This window comes from Fundulus heteroclitus, chromosome 10, assembly GCF_011125445.2.
Source record: "Fundulus heteroclitus isolate FHET01 chromosome 10, MU-UCD_Fhet_4.1, whole genome shotgun sequence".
Lineage (NCBI taxonomy): Eukaryota > Metazoa > Chordata > Actinopteri > Cyprinodontiformes > Fundulidae > Fundulus > Fundulus heteroclitus.
In genome coordinates, this window is record NC_046370.1 from 14,299,472 (window position 1) to 14,321,255 (window position 21,784).

The 21,784-nt window shown below is 38.1% G+C and overlaps 1 protein-coding gene across 4 annotated transcripts in view; it reads right to left on the reverse strand.

Annotated features, from left to right (window-relative positions):
• ttyh2 (tweety family member 2) overlaps positions 1-21,784 on the reverse strand; it is an 87,844-nt gene that overhangs the window by 7,452 nt on the left and 58,608 nt on the right. For all 4 annotated transcript variants that reach the window (XM_036142079.1, XM_012862833.3, XM_012862832.3 and 1 more), the window contains exons 6-11: positions 12,093-12,165; positions 7,138-7,207; positions 6,983-7,038; positions 957-1,049; positions 768-860; positions 227-369 (exon numbers count right to left, since the gene is read on the reverse strand). In XM_036142079.1, the coding sequence (XP_035997972.1) occupies positions 227-369; positions 768-860; positions 957-1,049; positions 6,983-7,038; positions 7,138-7,207; positions 12,093-12,165 (528 nt within the window). The remainder of the gene's footprint in view (positions 1-226; positions 370-767; positions 861-956; positions 1,050-6,982; positions 7,039-7,137; positions 7,208-12,092; positions 12,166-21,784) is intronic.

Genomic DNA, 21,784 nt, shown 5'->3' on the forward strand with positions numbered 1-21,784 from the left:
TTAGCTTTGAGCCATAAAACAAACAAACACTTGAACCAATTACTCTGTCTATAATAATATACTGTAATACATGAGTATAACTTTATTAATTGAATGGCTGAAATAAATGATGTTTTCAATGATTTTGCAGTTTACTATGAGCTGCCTGCACATGTGCAGTAGATGTGTGCTGCATGTTCAAGCAAGGGGCACTCAGGCGGTAAGGTGAGCTGGAGAACAAACTGACCTGCTGGCGATTTGCCTCAGTGCCCTAGGAATGGCGCACAGCATGACAGTAAAGGCACAGGCAGCGAGGACGGAGAAGAGACAGAGATACAGCATGCCCTCCACGCCATCGTAGCACACCCCCACCATTGCGTCCAGGTAGTCCTACAGCGGTTGAACGGGGAGCACGAAGATCAGTCAGGGACGAGCGGTGACCCGGTCGCCATTGCTCAACGTTTGAATTCACAACAGAAAAGCAATCAGTCACCGTATCTGCCAGCCTCTAGGCAACTATATTAGTGCTTTGCATAGTAAGAACCCATTTAATCATTATGGGTGTAAACTATGTTGCAGTCCTGAACATTTTTCAATGAAACACAAACTGAGTTCTCTTAAAAAAAAAATTCAGAGGAAATGACCTTTTTCTAATTACATCATTTTGTCTATCTCTGCTCTGCTCCGGGTCCACTTTCGTCCTCTGCGCAATATCCTGTTTGGCCACTTATTTCTAAGATGGCCTACTTTGTAAAACTGCAATGCCAATTAGGCTGCGGTGAACAAACCTTGTTGAGCCCCCTGCAGTCCAGAAGAGCCGTTAGCTGGTGCAGGCTCGCCTCGGAGGAGTTGAGCAAATGCTGGATACCCAGTAAATCCCTCTGTGCGGAGAGACATTGTTGTTGGAAATACCTCACCAATTATTTAAATGGGAGCATTGGTCTGATGAAACAGCTCGAACGGTTTCACGACGATACCTCAGCTGTGGGAAACAGGGGCACAGCAAACTGCAGAAGACCCTGGATCTGGATCTGCATGGTGGTGAGGGACCTCTGGAAGATGGTCAGGGGCTGCAAAGGATAACAGACATTTAAATGCAAGGGAAGGGCATACAAATTAGGACAGCACAGCCACACAGATACTATGAATGCTACATTAGAAATGAAAGAATGTCGAGCTGCGTAATGCGGTCACTAGTGAATAGCATTTATAACATGTACAAGGTAAAACATAACCTGAGAAATTGCAAAACTGTCTAAAACCATCATACATAGGAAGATTTCCTGTTTATTTTTGAGTTCATTAATTAATGAGCTTTTGAGGACTAAGGTATTAAAGTTCATCCATTCAAAATCCATCCAAAGTCCGTATTTTTCAGACTATAAGGTGCACTTAAAATCCTTAAATTTTCTCAAAAATTGATGGTGTGCCTTATAATCTGGTGCGACTCATATATGACTACCGTTGTGCTTACTGACTGATTTTATGTGGTACAATACACTCAAAAATCTATTTAAATGCGTAGTGACTGGAATATCTGATCTAGAAGTGCATTCGTGTAAGGCAGCATGCGCCCGGAGTACGCGCTAGCAACAAAAAACCAAGTAAGTTCATTCAATATAAAAGTTCAGTTTATTTTGGCCTTATGTTAGAAACAGGGCAATGTCGTCCAACTATTCTGTCCTCCCGACAGAGACGGATAGCTCTCCCTCTCAGGAGAGCGGTGTAAGATGACCAGATTAGATTTCTCTAATGAAAACTGGGGACGTCTCTGATTATGTTAAGGGCAGAATTTCTGCCCTGGGGGTTGGTTTGTTTTGTCTGAACTGCAATGCAGACGGGGCAGCGGGAAGACCGGGTGAATACCTCTTGTTGCGCTAAACTTTTTTACTCCATCATGATACACTGAAATCGGGGACAGCTTTTGCCGGGGACATGTCATCCAAAACGGGGTCTGTCCCCGGAAATCAGGGACATCTGGTCACCCTACCGGACGGGCAGAGTGATAATACACACTTGGGAAGAATATGTAATGCGCCTAATAATCAGGTGCGCTTTATGGTCCGACAAAATACGGCAAGTTAGTAGCAGTTTTGTCCTTTAAGAAATTTTATTTACAGCAAAGCCCTGTTTTTATTTCATCAATGTGTTGTTTGATGACAGTATATCCTCAGCCATCAAATCAAAAATAAGCTGGGACCATTAACTGGGCCAGTTAGTGTTTACCTGCAGGTTTAGAATAATTTACCCTTCAAATTAATTTGAAGTACCCACTGCCTTCTTAAGGAGAAAGAGCTAAATCATTTAGATAAATATTTACTTAAAGGAGCTATAAGTAAGATATTTTACTGTACAATCCTTCTCATTTGTCACCTGTGATGGAAGTAACATTCTCTATAAACAATTGGTCCTCTCCACCAGCAATGTCTTAGTCAAGTTTTTGTCCTTTCAAAATTAGAGGTACGGTCTGGAACTACTTTGGTTCAGAGTGTAGCCCTTGTTTACTTCCTGGTTCCTCAGCCAATCATATGAAGGTTCGCCAGGGTTCTCAAAGCAAAGCGCAGCATTTGGTATTTTATTTTGGCAAAAGAGCAGCAGCCTGCAAACATGGAAGCCAGTAAGAGAAGCGGACCAGAAATAGAACAGAATACATTATATACCTATCCTATCAAAGTAAAAAAACCTGTGCAACAACAAACCATTGAGTAAATGGCTGGTCTCTGTGAAAAGAAGGCGTTGTGTATGTGTTGTTCCGATTTTAACCATTAAATGTCATTATTACTTATTGTTCCTTTAACGTAAGTTGTTTTTCTGTAAACTGCTTCAAAAAGTATTTGTTCCAACTCAGAAACATGTACAGTTACACCAAGCCAGGAAAAAGCTAATTTTATCTACCAGAATAGTTAAGTTTAGTAGTAGCTCCTGTTTTTTATTTTTTTTATTTTACAAGAAATTTGATTTTTTTTATAGATTAGTTTTACTTGTAACTTATACCATATACACAGTTTGGCCATCAACCCTCACGAAGCCAAAATGTTTAAGAACTGATTATAAGCAGTTTCTATTTAACGATAATTCTGTGCAGCTGGAAAAAAAAAAAAAAAACATATAGTAATTTCCCCAGGTTTTTCCCATTCCCTAAACCTTTACGACATTTGTGATGTTACAATCACCGACTTCAATGTACTTTATTTGGGATTTTACAATAAGTAGTGTATAATTATGAAGTGGATTTTTGCATGTAACTTTTTCTTACTGGAAGTAAAAGAAAAATTGTTACATGTATTTCTATTTTATATAATGATATATAAGGTGGCTCAGTTGGTAGTGGTAGTGGGTTCGATGCCAAATTTCCATTGTGTCAAGCTAATATGCCCCTGGGCAAGGCACTTAACCACAAGTGGCCTTCTGATCTGCATATTGGTATATGAATGTGTGTGCAATAGCATTAGCGATTGGGAGAATGTGGCTAAAGTGTTAAGAGTTTGAGTGGTTGATATGAGTAGAAAAGCGCTATATAAATTCAGTCCATTACTTTTGACTTTTAATGTATAATTTACACCCCGAACTCCTATAAATTGCCTGTGGGAAAGGTAACTTAACGACCTCAGCAGCAGGCTTGTGGATTTGTATTTTTTTTTAACCAACAGGGGGCAGAACAATCCTCCAAATTGAGCATAAAACCCTCCAATTCTTATCTTCCCTGAAATGCAACCCCCACCCCACTTTTAAAATTAATATGGGAGCATAACCATAAAATTACTATTGTAACATCTTTCTTTGAAGTAAAACATTATCTTTACAATCATCCAACCTACACAGGAAGCCTGGAAACCCCCAGGCTTGAGGCATAAAGTTAAATTGAAACAGGATGTGGTCAATTACCTCAGCTATCTATGAATGTAATTCTTTTTGTCTGATCCGCCTTTTTTTTTTTTTTTTTTGGCTTTTAGTACATCCACAAAATATGACTGTCTGTGGTCGCTGCCCCCCCAGTGGAAGATTATGATAGGTGGCGTGGATTTGTCTTTTTTTTAGCTGATAAAAACTGAAAAAAAATAACATGCTGTGGAAAGTATGGAGAAGCAAGGGGAAAAAAAGAGAGCATGAGCACAGGAGCATGACCAAAGCAGGATGAACAGATGCTTTGCGCACTGCTGCTGTACTTCTGGTTGGAAGTACAGAAGATTGAAACAGATAAAAGGTGAAGGGGGAAGAAAAACACGAAAAATTAAACAGTGAATGCTTTTGTTTTAGCTAATCTACTGCCAGCTTGGTTACGAGCTTTATACCTGGCTGTGATCTGTGTGGCAGAGAAGAGAGCTTGTTTATCAGGCGGGTGATGCTTGTCTGCCCTCTGCTGCTACACTGAGGGGCATGTCAAGAGCCAGATAATAAGCTCTGAGCTATGTTGGGCCATAGTTTGCAGAAACAGGCTCAGGAAGTTAAGTGATGTGCCCTGAAATCCTGACTCTGCTCCGCCAAATTGTTTCATCAAATGAGCAATTTCATAGTCGTTTTCGTGGCTGCTTTTGTGTCAGTCAGGCATGCTTTGGGAAACAAGAGACACGAGAGAAAACAAAAAAGAGGGACAATCTACGAGAAAGAGATTGATGTCTGGCAATTGTGAGCTGAGGTTGGGAGATGATTCGGGCAGACAGGACGAGACAGGAGAAAAGCGGCTGACAAAGATGAGGCATGAGGGGCAAAGAAATGAGGCCCGTAGTGAGCAAAGAGCTACAGAAATTACAGCTGAATGGGAATGTAGACGTTTTATTTTAAAAGGAACTACAACGTTTGCTTATGTATACCAAGTTTTCAGGGTGTCATGAATTGTTACTAATATTATTTATTAAAAATGTACAGCGCCATGAAAAAGGTGTCCCTTTACAATGGTTTTGTTTTTTCTTCATCATACAACACATTTTAATACTTCAGGTAAATTGAGTAATTGCAAAAAAAAAAAAAAACATATTTTATTCACACCAACATAGGTAGAAAAAGAAACTTCCCCCCTAATGCGGCCATTTGCGGAAACAACAGGCATTGTGCATTTGCAAGAAATGGGAATAAGTCTTTAATATTTCTGTGGAAAATGTTTGTCCACTCTGATTTTTGCAGAATTGTTGGACTTCATCTCAATTACCAATGCCTCTCAGTCAGATTTAATTGCAGACTTATTAGTTCTAGGCCACTCCAAAATCTTTAATTTTCAGCCATTTGGATGTTGAATCCACTGTTTTGCATCACCGTCCTGCAGTCTAACTCAGGTGGGCCTGAGCTTATGGTGCTAAATTCATGGCTGGATATTCTTCTTCATGATTCTCTGACAGAGAGAGGAATTCAGAGTTGAATCAGTGATGATAAGTGATCCAGGTCAGGAAGCAGCAAGGCAGCCCCAAACCATCACAACCACCATGTTTGACTTTTGGTATGGTTTTCTCTATCTGAAATGCTGTGTTAGTTTTACGAAAGATCTAACAGGAAACACATCTTTCAAAAAGTAGAACTTTCTGATGACTTTTACATTATAAAGTTCTTTCTGAAAAGTTGGGCCTTTGTGTTATTTTTGGTCCCATGGGTGTCCTGTTTGTCAATTCTCTTACTTTATTCTAATGCATGAACACTGACCTTAACTGAGACAAAGGAGACCTTCAGGGCTTTAGATGTTATTCTGGGTTCTTTTGTGACTTTAAGGAAATTTGACACCATGCTCTTGGAGTATTTCTGGTAGGTCCACCCACCTGGATTTATTATTGTTCCATGCTGTGTGATGTGTGGATAATGGATGTGATGATGTGTTGCTTTTTTTAGATCCTTCAGCCTACTTAATTTATGTTTAAGTTCTGAATTTATCAAACATCAACTACAAAATTCTGACTGATGAATCTCCTTTCTTAGGTGGAAAACCCTTAACCAAATATCCTAGGAGTAGACGTCCCAGATTTTCTTTCCAAATTCTTTCCAAGTTTAGACCCTGCAATATTTTTGAAAAAACGCCTAGCTCCATCATACGGTTGGATAGCGTGAAATGACAAAAAAAAACAAAAGCGTGAAAAACAAATATGGACGCGCAAGTTTTTGTTCCAAAGTTGCATCTGAATGAACCCAATGCTTTTGGAACAATACCCAGATGTGACCAAAAAGGGAATGTTGAACACCAAACAAAGACTGCTCCTCAACTGGACACCGCTTGCATACAAATCAAGGCCTTGCAACTGTCAAGACCCGATCTGAACTTAATTGAAACAAGATCATAAAACAGCTGCGCAAAAACAAATGTTTGCAAACCTCAATGATCTGAAGTGATGTGGTACAGTGGAGTGGGCCAAGATTGCTACATCGAATGTGGTGCCACTCCAAAAACCAGTGTTGTCACTTGAGAGGAAAATATAGCGTCCTGTCTGTCTGACGTGCTGCCCTCGCTTGATTAGGGAAGCGCACTGAATCCGGCATTATGTCTTGATTGCTTTACTGAAACAGCGCCTTTCGCCCTTACATAGCTACATTAAGTGGCAACATGGTGTAACATGATCTGTTATTGCTAATCACAGCAAGGCAAAGTGGTACTACCCCGCTCCTCTCTCTCCTGTCAGCCTGGTACAGGAAAGCACACCTCTTTTTTTCGCCTCTTTTTTTTCCCACCGCTTGTGTCACATGACACTTGCTCCACGTGTCACCAAAGTAACTATATTACATTTATGGCTCCTATAGAATGTAAGAGATGGATAAAGTCTGCTGGGAGTTATTGATGCTAAAGGTTGTTTTTCAAGCTATTGCAACATGATGTATGCCTACTTTTTTTCATGATGGATGCAGTTATTATGTATACATGCGTACAGAATAATCTATTCTGTTTTAGGTTAAAACACAAAACAAATGATGAAGGTATTTTCAAATACAATATGCATATTTAGGCTGGATCTACTCAGGATGCTTCACTGAAACTGAGTTCCACAAAGCATTAATTCATATTTAGCTGTGTATTGCAGCATTTTCCTACCTGCTGGAAAGGGTTGGAGAGAGTCTGGTTGCAATAAAGGTAGTAGTGGACGATATCTGCAGAAAACACAAACATTTGTTATCCTGGCAAACACAATTGGATCACAGTCCTGTTTATCACTGTATTATTGTTCGTTTATTGACACAGATGCTCACCGGAAGTGATGATCCCCTTTGTCTGACTCATGACGTACTTGTCAGGCGACACGCAGAAATCGCTTGTGCCCTGAGAAAAGAGGGCACAACAAACAAAAACCCGTGTGAGAAATGTGAACAGGAGACAAAGCCGCACCCTTCGAGCAAGGAATAGTTTTTGCCTTGACTTGTTGACAAATATTCGTTTCTGAAGAACCGCTAACGACAAGAATAAACCAGAGCTGTCAAACACTATGCAATCTACCTGACAGCAACAAGGAAATGTAAAAAAAAGCTATGCTTCAATTTACAACATCTAGACAAAACCACTTTTTAGTTCTGTCAGTCACAACAACTATTACTACTCTGCAAAGTGGTAACAAGAAACCTGCGCTGGCAAAAATAATAAAAGTGATGAGCAGCAGTTTCATCTGAACTCTGCCGTCTGAATGCTAAATGTCCCAAGGGCTCAGGACAAACACACTGCGCATAGCTTAACCTTCTCTGGGGGTTACGCTAATGAGCCCCAAACACTCAGATGAGATAAAGCAAGCTGAATCTCTGAGAAAAGCCCAGCCCAAATTGCTAGAAGCAAGGGATACCAAGGAGCTCTCCAACAGCGGTGCAAGCATGTGAGAATTCCCAAGAAGGAAGACAGGAAACTCAGAGAATGCAGAGTTCTGACTACACAGCCTGTAATAAGTCATTCTCGAAAGGGGTTTATTCATTATGCATATGTTTATAATCCTTTCAGGCTATAATCCAACTGTAGACTACAGACCCCCTACAGTCTGTATATCCCAAACCAGGTATGCGTGCACACACACAAAAACAACAAAGGCCATGCCTCCGAACTGAACTTAGCAGGGTTTTACTTCCTCTCGATGTGGAGGAGGTGGAGTGAGATGAGCAAAGGAAAAATTATTCTTATTTAGAGTCACAGAACTGTGACAAAGTCTAAAAGTTCAGCTTGCTTTTGGTTAGAGGTTCCTCAGATGTGCCTGATTTTGGGTTTAAATTGGGTAAAGAAGAATGTCTTTACCAAAGGTTGTTTTTTTCTGTTCCCTTTAGGAATCAAAGATCATTTTGAGGTATAGTTTGGTTTATTTTCAAAGCATGGGTTTTGTAGAAGTTATGAGTAGACATAACTTCTAAGTCTCTTACCAGCAAGAGATACCTGTCTAAGCAATATAACTTTATACAAAATATAGAGATGCATTAAAAAAAAGAAAAAAAATCATCTGTTAACCAGAATTGGTAGATTTTTATCTTGAGCAGACCTGACTAATGGCTGGCAGATCATAAATTAAAGATCTGATATTTTTACATCATACTAAGTGTTAACTGGTCGTACTTACAATAACAATCTTCAGTGTGGACTGTGTTACCAAGTGAGGTAGACTCAAAATTAACATTTTTCGAAGCTAGGATGTTAAAAATGAAGTCAGAGATTTAAGAGGGAACAATTTCTTTACAACATACTGTATTTGTGGTCCATTCGGGCTGCAAAATTGCCGGTAAAAGCAAGATATTGAGTTGATAGCAGGTAGGATGATTTGTTTGTTTAGTAATCAGGCTGTTACTCTTATCAATCTAAACTTTTGTAGCCTGTACATTAGAGATCCCTTTCCTAACACATCTGTGGGTTGGTAACCTAACCCAGCATGCTAGAGCAAACCCATGACTCAATCCTGTTGCATCAACATGGCTGGATCTGTCCATGTTTGACCCAGGGCTGTGTTAGCAAAATTAATCCAATTATAATAAATTTTCCCCCAAAGTTTTTTTTTAGTATGTGCTTCAGATACTGACATATTGTGCAGGAAGTAAAAAAAAAAAAAAAACACCACCAGGAAAAGACCTAGCTTTCTAATTTCCTTTATCTTTAATTTTCTTCAGACTACAGGATGTAAAACAATGTTTGTATTTAGTACTCATAATTATGTCTTGTGCTACCAAAGTTCTCACCTTTATACTAACACATTGCAAAATATGACTCCTCAAATTAAGCCTGCCTATTTTTTTTCTTCTAAAAATCACAGAAAGATTACAATGTGTTGAAACAGGAAATGTTCAGTCTTCTTTTCTCCATATTTTTAAAGGTTTACCCTTAGGTTCCACCTTTTGACTAATTCTATTTAAATTCTATATTATTGATATTACATCCTTATTAAACAAAATTACATTTCATCTTCCTGCTATGTAACCTCTCTAAAAACACCTCCACAATAAAAAATAGAAATATGTAAATAACATGGCCTAATTGCTCTTAATCCTGATCTGTATACTTTCTTAATGATGTTCAAACTTATTCACTGTCGAGGTTCTCGTTTAAGTGCCAAATATTCGTTCAGAGCAGAGAAAATCTGCCGTTTGTAATCATGCACCTCACACTTGGTATATACTTCAAAAAGGTTTTAAAATGACATCAGTGATTATTCTGTCTTAGTCATTAGTTACAATCTTATTTATTTAAAGAGTCGTTGCATGGTGAATCTACGTAATTCTTGCTCTGTTTTTGTGCTCTGTTTTCGTGCTCCGTTTTAAATGATGTATTGCAATATCTTGTATGCACTACACCACCAATGGAAGTATGTGGTCTCCCTCAATGTGCTTAATGGGGACTAAATAAAATTAAACTCATGAAAATGTGAGGTCAAATGCAGTATATAGCAACCACATTTTTTTTTTCCATTTTCTAACCTTATCTGAAGAGGTGGTGCAGTGTGCACGGTGTGTTATGTTATGTTATTACAATGCAAAACGTTCAACTCGGTGGAAACATATTCTTGTTTTGGTGTATTGCACTTGAACAAAGGTTTACCTTGAACAAGAAAACGATCTATAGACTGAGCTACAGTGGAATGGTTTAGATGAAATAACATTATTTTATTATGTTGGCCTAGTCAAAGTTCTGCATTAATGTTGATGTTTTCATTTATTAAAGCTAATGTACTGCTTACATTTACAGGAAAAAAACTATTCTACCATATGAAACTCAACCTCTAAAAGTCAGTTAGAAAAATACCCATCCTTAAGGCAGTTGAGTCAATCACCACTCATCCACCTATCTTTGCTGTATTTACCCTCACATCGACCTAGCACAGCATGCAGCTTTTTAAATTACATTTGTACTATTATTATAGAGCAAAATATAGAGAGCTCAACTTGTTGGTATGCAACATCAAAGCTCTGGTTAAATGCAGTGCCGGTTGTTAAAATCCTTGACTTTAGATCAGTTTATTCATGCCAGTATACTGATGCCGACAAAGTGTGTGTTTGGACCTTTGTTCTTTCAACGGCCTATATTTAGCCACAAGCAGTTTGATGGCAGAGATCAAAAGCACATGAAGCCACAAAAAGACAACTGTGATCGCAAGACTGGGTAGTGAGACAGTGCTCTTCATCGGGGATGTGTGTGGGCTTTATCGCTTTCAGAGGCAGTGAGACTTAATGGCAGAGGCTGTTGAGGTTGTTGACCGGCCACTAAGAAGTTTATAACTTACATCAGATAAAATGATTAACACTCATGATGCAACCATTAGTAGCTGTATGTTCAAGCAAGAAAGTCTACATAAGTCAACAAGTTAAGAAAAAAAATTAAATACAAAGACTAATGATTTGTTTTCATTTAATGGTAGCCAGTTTGCTTCACATTGAACCCATGTATTCTACATACACTTTTGCTAAATCTTAACTTTTTTAAGGAAAAAGCTTGAGCAAATGAAAACAGTGGAAGCCCACCAAATTGTAAACATGTAGCAGCACAGTTATCACATGAACATATTTTTATCTAAGCAACACAGTTATGACTTGGGCTCTGTGTTAAGGGTGGTTGTCCAGGTGAAAATTGAACCTCCACTCCAGTACTAAGTTTTTTTGCCCCAACCCAAGGCCTCAAAATCTGATATATTATCAGACACAACAGCATGTTCTAAAATATTTTCTTCCACGATTGCCTGGCATTTAGTTCCCTTCATCTCCCCATCCTGTCCCTATAGTAAAGCGTGACCATCATTCGATGGTTACGCTTTACTATAGGGACAGGATGGGGAGATGAAGGAAATATTTAATGAGGATTGCATGTTTAGGGTAACGTACAGTGTTAGTTTTCCACCACACTTACGTACAGTGTTTTGCATGGAGCCCAAAAAGTTCTCTCTGATCAGAGCACTGTCTTTCACATGTTTTAGTGTTTGCAATATGATTTGTGGTAAACAGCAAATTAAACGTCTTCTGGCTTTCTTTCAAGTAAGGGTCTCGTCTTGACACACTTCCATAAAAGACAATTTTTTGAAAGTAGAACTAGCAGCTGTTGTATCAGCTATTTATTTCAGGGTATCAGCTTACAGTATTAATTAAAAAAGATTGTGCATATATGGTTTTTGTTGGTCTATTTAATTAAGTCCCAATAAATGACATTAAAAAGTTTTGGTTGTGATGTGAAACATTTGGAAAAGTTTAAGGTGTACAAATTCATTTGCAAAGCAACACAATCTCTAGAAAATCAAAGTATGCATAGCCAATCTGGAATACTGGCTACTTCTTGTTGCCCAACCAGTAAGAAGCTGAGCTGATGGTGCTGTAAAAGGGAACCACTGGAACATAGACATGTATGAGGAAACAAAAAAGTGATAAGAGCATAGAGGAGAAATATGACATTAATAAATGTATCTATAACCGCCCCCCGCCAAAAAAACCTGATAACAACCAAAAAAAAAATCTGTACATGACTAAACACATTTTGGAAAATAAATCCAAAATGAAAAAGTGAAGAAAAAGCTGAAAAGAAATGGGTAAAAGGTAAAAAAAAGAAATTTGTAAATCCAAAATTATTAAATGAATGCATTCAAAAATGAAAGGGTAAGTCTAAACAAATAAATAAAGCCATTCATTTTCCTTGTCTGGTATTGCAAATATGACCGGTTCATTGTAGGCTTTGTGAGTCAGAGAGGAAGGAAAGTGAGTCAGTTTACCACAGCAGCAGCGAGGTCAGCGCCCAGAGAAGTCCAGCTCAGGATCAGAGTCAGCACGCCAAACACCATCATCCTGCAGGGACACATAGCAACAGCATGATGCAGAGCAACTCCACGGATGAACTGATTTATTTGTTAAACCAAAGGCGAACTAAAAGAAAACCCATTGAACAATGACCCAGTGGCTCTCTTAAAGTGTGAGTTTCTTTACACAGTATGGTCTGTCCTGATCATCCAATTCCTCGTTGACATCATACAGGAATCCGCAAACGTGATTCAAACTAGCAGTGTCATATTTTTTTCAACAATAGGGGTAAAGTAAGATTTTTCAACATATTATCAGCTTATATGGTAACTCATTAGACCACAGTAACGTTTAAATTCAAATGACCTTACATAAATCCCGTTCTGTGCCATCAGGGAGTACCATTTCCACAAAAGAGTAGACATGGTCTGCATCAATGCTTAGGTAGTTGTCAAAATAACCTCTGCATGGATGACAGGACTCAATGTTTCCCAGGAGAATATTGGCCTGCCTTCCCTTCTTCCCAGGGGGCATCCAGGTGCCATATTTTCCCCTGATAGGTGACACACAAGCAGACTGCCATTCCCAAGATGTAAAAGTAAAAGTGATTCTTCAGACTACGCCACCATCTTCCCTTGCTCTATGGTTCAGCTCCTGACCTTGTGTGCCAATTGTTGATGCCTTTGGTTAACACATTCGCCATGAAAGGCCTGAAATTATGCAGCTGTTTTTGTAAGAAAGGGCCCATGTAATTTGTTTATATAGTAGAGGGCTCCCACTTCTTAGTAACCCTGGATATTTTTAATGCAAGCGATCTGCGAGACCCTGACCAGCTGTTGAAAGTCACATTTGGGAGACATGTGGCTTTTGACTTAGTGAAAAAGTGGACCAGATCTTGACATTGAGGGAGGTCCTAAAGGGTTATAAGAGTTGATTGTCAAGTCCATTCATATTGTTTGGCTAAAGAGAAGGGTAAGGTTGTTTTTAAGAGCTATTTAGTCCTTTCATGTCCAAAGATATAATTGTGTCTGCATTCTCAGCAATACAAACTTGTTCCCAGGGCTGGATGGTATCCATGAGGCTTCCCTGTTTTAACTGATCCAATTTTTGGTATTCGTGGACATTCATGATCCCATTGGATCGATTTGGATAGGGCACACCATATTTTGGTTGATGTGCCTCTGTTTGTGTCTTCAAACCATTACTTTCAGCTTGACGTGGAGATGTTTAGAGGTGAGTCTGAAGTGACCTGGATAAAAGCCAGCTCAGCTAAATCTGACTGGTGTCCCACTTGAGAAAGGTGGATTGCTCCCTCCAGATTGGGAGCAAGGTAAGCCTTCTGAGTGCCTCCTGGAGGTTTTCTGGGCACGTTACACAGTGAGGGACACTGTGACAGATCAAGAACTTGTTAAAGAGCTGCAACATATTTAAATTCCCCAGAGTTAACCAGAGAGTTTCACTGGAAGGAGACATTTCTGAGTTTCCCAACTGGATTTCTCCTGTAGCCTCTGCGACCAGATCTTGGGTTGAATGTTGAATGTTTTTTTTGTTTGTTTTTGGTCTTTTCATCCAACTTAAGAAACTATTTACTTTAGCAAACTTTAAGTAAATATTAAAAATAATCAAACAGCCCAATTGCAGTACTTTAAAAAGCCTCCACCAGTTTGCAGAAAATCATGATGCTGTTAAGGTCTAAGCATTCTTAGCACTACTGAAAAGGGGGTTTCCCTTTTATTTTCCTTCTACTCCTGATTTAAGGATGTTGGAATGTGACAGTAGAAAAACATTGTCACCATGATGGAATAATAACCTGGTCATAAGGACCAGCCTGTTCAGCCATAATTCTTATCCTCATCAACCAAACTATGCCACTACGTGTATCCCGGCTAGTGCCCCATATACCACCCAGGACCCCAATTAGCTTTCACCATGATAATAAGCCACCATGACCTTTCTCATATTTATTCATGCTCAAAACCTTTGGGGAACTCTAAGACTCTATCATGTTTTGGTGATACCTTAAAGACTACGACAAGAGACCAGGCTTTGATTGAAGAGCTTTTATATTGAGCTCAGGTTAAACAAACCTCTAACGTCCAACAACTGGTTGTAGTTATACCTATTATATGATTCCTTTACAAACCAGTACAATACAGAGTTATTGACATTATTCAGCTAAGTTATTCAAGGAATTTGAGACTCAATAGTTTTGTAAGTGTAGCTTCACTGCCATTGTTCCTTCAGCTATGTCTAAGATTATGCTCTGAAACAGGCAAAAAGGTCAAATGACAGCAAGACAAGAGAAGCAAAGGACAATGACATAAAGACACATAAAATACATATTTTAATTTCATTTAAATGAAAATAAAAGAGTTGATCTAACTGTCCTGACAGCACATGAATATCTGTGACGTTGTCAATGCAACATCAGCACAATGTTGGAGCAGAGTTGCTTCGTCAACCAGATAATGGTCAGCAGTCCTCCGCTCTGTTGGTCTGCCCATGCAGATACTCTTGTTTGACTTCATTTCTCAGTGGACTAAATCCCCAATGATGTCAGTTTATAAAAATAGAACTTATATACATGTGATCAAATGGTCTAAAAGATAACATCTAGGCACAATTAAAAACTAGGATTGTGGTCAAATAATAGGACTCATTTAGTTGACTCTGGTAGAAAAATCAATCTGTTTCTTCTAATTATACCATTAAGACATGTTGCTTTAAACATACTTTTTCATCATCATCATCATCATCATCATCATCATCATCATCATCATCATATATAACTTTCAATTCTCTATGGCTCAGGGAAAAAAAAAAACATTTGCAGAGAAATGAGGTAACAGTGAGAATACAAACTGCTGTCTCAGTTCTATGCCTCAGTATTCCCATGGCTCTGCTAGCAAGATCCTTTCAACATTTTCTGCCTTCATATTAGCTCTTTGCTCTTGTAGTTTGTGTCCCTGCTTCTGTGTGATACCAAAACTCTCAACGAACCCAGACAATAAATGAGATAAGAAATGAAGGGAGGCTTTACAGACTGCCTATTTTCATTGTAAATCAAAGCATATCCAAAGACAAAAGCTTTTTTACAGTCTTGCAGGCACAGTGTTGTAAATACAAAAATCTGTATGTAAATCTGAGCAATACATTAGTCTATGCCCCACAGAGCTGAAGAAAGTTCTAGTCACTGTAGCACTTTCTCAAGCACCTTCCTTTCTAAATAAAGCAAATGTACACTGTAAATATTAATGCAAATTTGACCAAAAATCTTGAAATAATAACTTTTTAAACCCTCAGTATATACAAATAACATGATTATGGCAAGGATTGTGTTTTAATTTCATACTATCCTCCTAACTGCTATTAGCCATTACCTTGACTTATGAAGATCAAAATACAGCTACCTTACTGTGGACAGGTAGGCAATGAGTGGTAGGAATAACAGTGGTGTACCAAACAAAATTATGGAAGCCGGGGAGCTTTGAGGTCCTCTATTGGCTTTTTTCTTTCATTTTCTCTAAAAATAATCCAAAGTACAAGCGCAAAAATTGCAACATAAAGTGCATGGAGGCATATAAGCAACAGTTTCCTAGCAGCAGCAGAACATCTCAGTGAATGAACTGGGTGCCTTTTAAAGGGTTCAAACCTAACTCTGTAAGACCATTAAAACCACTAGGGATGTACAACATTAGCTCTATTAAAAACAATGTAAAACTCCTCCATTAAAACCCACCAATAAACCATGTAAAAATAACCCACCAACTAAATAGAAAAATCCCAATACCATAACTATAAATAATTCCCCAAAAATCTAAAACCATAAACTACTCCTAAAGTTTCAAATAGGTGTCTGGTCCCCCAGGAATTCTTTTGGAAGGTAAGTAAAAACAACACATCACACAACACTAAAACCCTTACAACAAATCACATACACTACACACTAACATTTAAAAGATATTACTAAAATCACATATTGCACCAAATGATTGCACATTTATAATTGTTGATTCTGCTACCGGATGTGCATGGGAAACCCAAAATATTCAATATATATCTTTTAAAAACAATTGTGTGCAATTATTTAATTTTAATCGTGCAAATTAGCCAATAACTTAAAAGCGCAGTGTGCTATAAAAAGTGCCATGTGCATGTTCAAAGTACTTCAAGTATGGTGCATGTGTGCACTTGCCCATTAACGAACCGGGCCTTCGTTACACTTTCTTGAATGTCTTTGCCATTTTGAAAAGTTAAAAATAAATCAGTCTCTATTTCACTTATTTACGGAAGTCATGGATTAATCATTTAGATTGTGAGAAACTCTGATTAACTTTAAGACCTAAAGTATATATTGCAATTTGGATGATTTTTATAGGGTGACCATGGGTGATATGTTAAAATCATTCATCTCTTAAAGTTGGATAAGAATGTAAACTTATTCATATAAAATGTTGTACTTTTACGTCTTTAAACGATGAGATTATGCAATTGCAATGAAATCAAAATTTACTTTAAAGTTGTTGTTTTTTAATTTTACCAAGGGGTAACGATACATCTGTGGATGCTACATTTCCTAACTAATGATTATTTTAACTTGAAAGGCTCCCAAAACATCTTAAATTGATATAAAAGACTATTTCTTTCATCAACAATGAGACTAAAAGAGCATGAAAAATGCTGCCGCTTTGCTATCAAAATCTTTATGCTCAAATGGCTGGGATTTAGTGACCTACATGTCTGATTAACCATGAATGTTTGACTTTACTGAAGTATGTGACCGGATTTAAACAAGTGTTACATTGAGTGACTGGGTAGAAAACAGGAGAAACGTCCTCAGATTGCCCTCTCAGTGCCAGCAGGTTGAGTCCTAGCTGAGCGAGGGAGCGATACTGTATAACTCAATTCTGTGCTCTGGTAGTCAAATGGATTTCCTGACTTCAAGAGAAAAGCAGCAAATGGGGTGTAAACCTCAAGCAAAGCATATCCAAAGGAAAAAAGTCACAGAGGCCCATGGAGCAGGGCAGATGACGCAATGGTGGATGCACACCAGTCAGTATGAATTAAATCACATTAGAAAATAGGTCTTCTTCTGAAAAAAATAAAACTCTACAACTTTACTTAACATTAATTGAAGACACCTTTATCCTTAAATATTTTATTCATATTTATGGAGTAAAACAAAAACTATGCAACCTTCAAGGCAGAAACTACAGAATTGTGTCCTATATGGCAGACCACTGTCACATTTATTTGAACCACACTCCAATGTCCAATTACATTTTTCATTATTATTATTGAATTAGTCAGACAGACATTGGTATTAGTTAGAATTAAAATTAGAGATTTGTATTTGAGGTAGGGTAATCAAAATATTACTCTGACTTTCTTTGACTATGGTGGGGTTTTCTGGAGCAGCAGCTTATCTGCATAGTTACACATTCTGATTTTCCCAAATTGTGCTACTGCTTCTGGCAGTAAAACAATGAGATGCCGCTGCAACTGTGAAACTTTGCCAACCTCTCAAGTAAAGCCAGAACAAAAAAATATGTGACCCTCTTTAGCCAAAAAAGCAAACACAAAAACGTTGTTTTGAGGCACTTTCCCTATGAAGCTGACAGAGAGGAAAAAATATTAAATGCAGAATGATACACATGCTAACTGCGCTAACGTTACAAGCTAACACAATGACACTAGTATTTGACTTAAGGTGACCAGAGTTCTCTAATGAAAACCAGGAACGTCTCTGATTTTGTTAAGTGATTGGGTGGGGGTGTACCCAGAAATCGGGGACATCTGGTCAACCTAATTTGACTGTAACTTTAAAAGATCACTACAGCTTCTTTGTCTGCAACAGTAAAGCAGTAAATCTCCTGAAAGGTTATCTGGCTATATATTAGCTTCACAGACATGGACAGCCCAATGATAAAGCTATGTTGTAGTGATAAAGCGATAGCCATTCAAAGTATCTAAAATCTTATTTTCGATGAGAAAAACTTCTGGAAATCATCTTTGAAGTTTGTGTCTTTGACAAACTAACTTGCTGAAGTTACATAAACTTACATACGTCTTTTTTGTTGTTGAATTTTATGGAACAACCTACGAATGTTTCCGCTAAAAAGAAAATCAATTTATGATTTTAAAAGTTGTTTTTTTTAAGCATTTCTTTTGTATAGCTCATCCATTAAATTGTGTATACAAGTAATAAACGCCCTGGCAAACTGAACACCACAAATACAATACCTGATAAAATCTACCACTTTGAGGTAGCGATTTAGAAAAATTACTTTATATTAACTGCAGTGTGATCAAGGACTATTCACTAATACAAAACCAAGATTGCAATCATAAAGACTGAAAAGCATGTTTTTTTTTTATTCCAGCAATGCAAGCAAAGTCCTAAAGTCATACCAGAAAAAAACTGGGCAAAATCACATTATTTCAGTTTGCTTGCAAATGTTGCTTTTAGTTGCAACTGTAAACCCAGATTTTTCAAATAAAAACATCCACTGGGATGGCTAGAAGTAAATTACCAATTACTCTGAACATTTGTCTCCATTCATTCAACCCTACCTGCTATCTCTTGTTCCATTTCATTGTGCACTACATGTTGCTTTTGGATGGTCTACTCAAGTTAATAGAAATGTTTGATAGATATAGCGTAACCTAAAAGCACTCAATTCCAGCTTACCCCAAGTGTCCTTCCAATCTTCGTACTGGTGTATGAATGTGTGGGTATTTGTGAGTGTGATTATTTAAATGTGGCCATTGTTTAGGCGCTTTGAGTGGTCTGTAACTAAAAAAGCGCCATATAGATTTAGTCCATTTACCATTTGGAAGACCACCCCACCCATATATTTTGATTTGCCTTTCATTAAAGCACCCTAGGGCGATCCCACTGTGACACACAGTGAAGCATGACAAAAACTGTGGTGTATAAAGCTACAATTCTGGTAACATTCAGATTGACATGCAATTTCTTAAAAGCAGCTTGATAAGTGCAATGCGTGTTTTGCTTTACAAGTGTTATAGTTTATACTAAATAATGAGGTTTTAATATGCCTCCATGTCTACACGGGCGTGTCACAGGAATAGAGAAATGAACTTAAATTGACCTGTCTGTCTCACTTTAGCTCTGTTACTTTTAATCAGACGTACATAGTGCAAAATGTCTGACATTGAGGACACTCAAGGCTACTGACACAGTGCTCACTTCCCCTGTAAAACTGTTTATTACTCTTCCCACAGAGCCTTCCTGTAAGTCATAGCTCACGACCATCTAATGCTTTTCCTCTCTTCAGGGACACACATTCCATCCATAAAGTTGAGGTTATAAAACGGGTAAGAGGCGGTATTATCTCACTCACTTAAGCCACATGTTTCGTACATGCTTACATGTTGACCTGTCAGTTTTATGTAGGGCTGGACAATTAATTGAATGTTCAATATTACAGCAATTTAAAAAAAACGCAGTTTCCAAATTGCAGAGGTCTGCAATTTTTGGATATGTAACAATTAATAGATCAGACACGTCCTTTAGGTGTGGGTAATATATTTAAAGTGCGTTCGCCTCCACTTGGAGGGGAAGAGAGTTGCAGCAGTGAGATAATCCAATTTTATTATTTGTTTTAGAGTTTATATAATCATACTTTTTTTTTTTTTTTTTTTTTTACCAGAAACGTTCATGAATCTCACCATGGACTAAGTACTGGTAAAAGTGATTAATTAGGGCTGGGCAACGATTAAAATATTTAATCGCGATTAATCGCCCTGATTAATCGCGATTAATCGCATTGTATTTACAAACTCCAAGAATGAATTCAAAAGTAGTGTAAAGAGCACTTTTATTTTAATGTTCTGCTGCCATATGAACAAAAGTGTTGTAACATTTGTAGCACTTATCAGTAACACATATTTAGTGTAAAGCTCAACTTAAACATGTAAAACAAAAAATAGCAATAATAATAAATTAAAGCTTATTGCCACTGACAGGGAATTCTCTTTATGGGGAAAAAATCTACCAAAAACAGGCAATTTCTGAGGTAACAGCAGGGAGCAGCATTACCATTTTATGTTCAATACCAAAGTTTAACTTGGCAGTGGTTACAACTAACTTGTTTCTGTCATATTCGATGCTGGAAGAACTTTAAACAGAAATGCTTGCTAACTCGATATGCGTGCATGTTTATTTGACGTTAACACGCGTTTTTTTGTTGTTGCTTTCTCGCGTGCATATAGTGAATGGCAGGGAAAAACAGGCAAAAACACATGGATACTTTGAAGCGAGAAGCGACTTCACCGACGGCGTCTAAGCAGACCCCCTCGCTCCGCTCCGCACAAAACTTGTTCAGTTCGCCAACTCACCGCCTCGCCTAAGCAAATTCCTGCGGGAAACACCGCCTTCCCCACGTCAGCTTTGTTTTTTTCCGGCCAGCACCTTTCTTACTCTGAATCCGAGGTTTGGCTGACAGCGAGGTTATTGGCGCATTATCGCCACCTACTGTTCTGATTCAAACCCCTACACCGCAGCAACAGACCTTCACAAAATAAAAGCATGTGAGCAACATGCGTTAACGCGCGTTAAAGAAAATATCGCCGTTAATAGTCTAATGAGTTAATGCGAAATTAACGCGTTAACTTGCCCAGCCCTATGATTAATACATAGACTTATTTGTTGGTTGCACTTTATATTCAACAAGGATTGACATCCAACTCAACAAGCTACTCTCTCGAAGAAGAATATTCTGATTAATAAAAACTGTTAAATTTCTTGTTTTAAATAGTCCTTGTTTACAAACATCTTTATCTACAGGGCATTTTTGTTGCTTGTGGTTAATGCAGAGAATTGTCAAAATTAAATCACAATCGCAATTATGGTTGAAATATATCTCAATTTTGATTTTCGGCAAAATTATAGAGCCCTGTAGTTTTATGCATGTCCTCATCATCCCAGAAAAAGAGGTGAACAATCTAAAACAACTGATAACTATAAAGTTTACAGCAAAGTTTATGGCTGTCCCGCCCTGTTTCACATGTGCGTATAAATTCTTGTCAAAGCTGTTATTCTCAGTGTCACAGTAACACCCAGTCAGCCGGTTCAAAGCACCACAAGGAGCTGTTAGCCCTCCAGAGTGTAATTTGCCTCAAACCACTTCCACTCCACTGGAGGAGAGCCTCCGCTGGGACGGCAGGCTCTCTTGACGCTATAACTTGCCTCATGTGTTTGTGTCGGGGTTAAAGGGTGAAGTGGGAGGGATGGGGATCTGTGTGGTTAGTAGGGTCCACTTTGCCTAAGAAAGACGAAAAAAACCTATTGTGGTCTAAAAAGATTCATCTGATTGTTCCTCTATGTCTTGACAACTCCTTCAAGACAAAAGAACGAACAAGAGAGGCACAAAATTAAAATGAAACATGACATCCAGCATAGCAACCCTGTACAACAATAACCAGAGGGTCAGACCTAACATCTGCAGAGAAGCAATGTGTGCAGGAAGTCTATTTGTACTCCTGTCACTTCTAAATGGTCAAAGCCATTAAATATTAATGCAGAAAACACTTTAAAAAGACAGAGTTAAATAATTAATCACATGCCAAAAGACTCCCCACATCTACCGTGTTTTTGCCTGTTAAACATTTTCTAATTCACGTCTATAGCTATTTAAAGCAG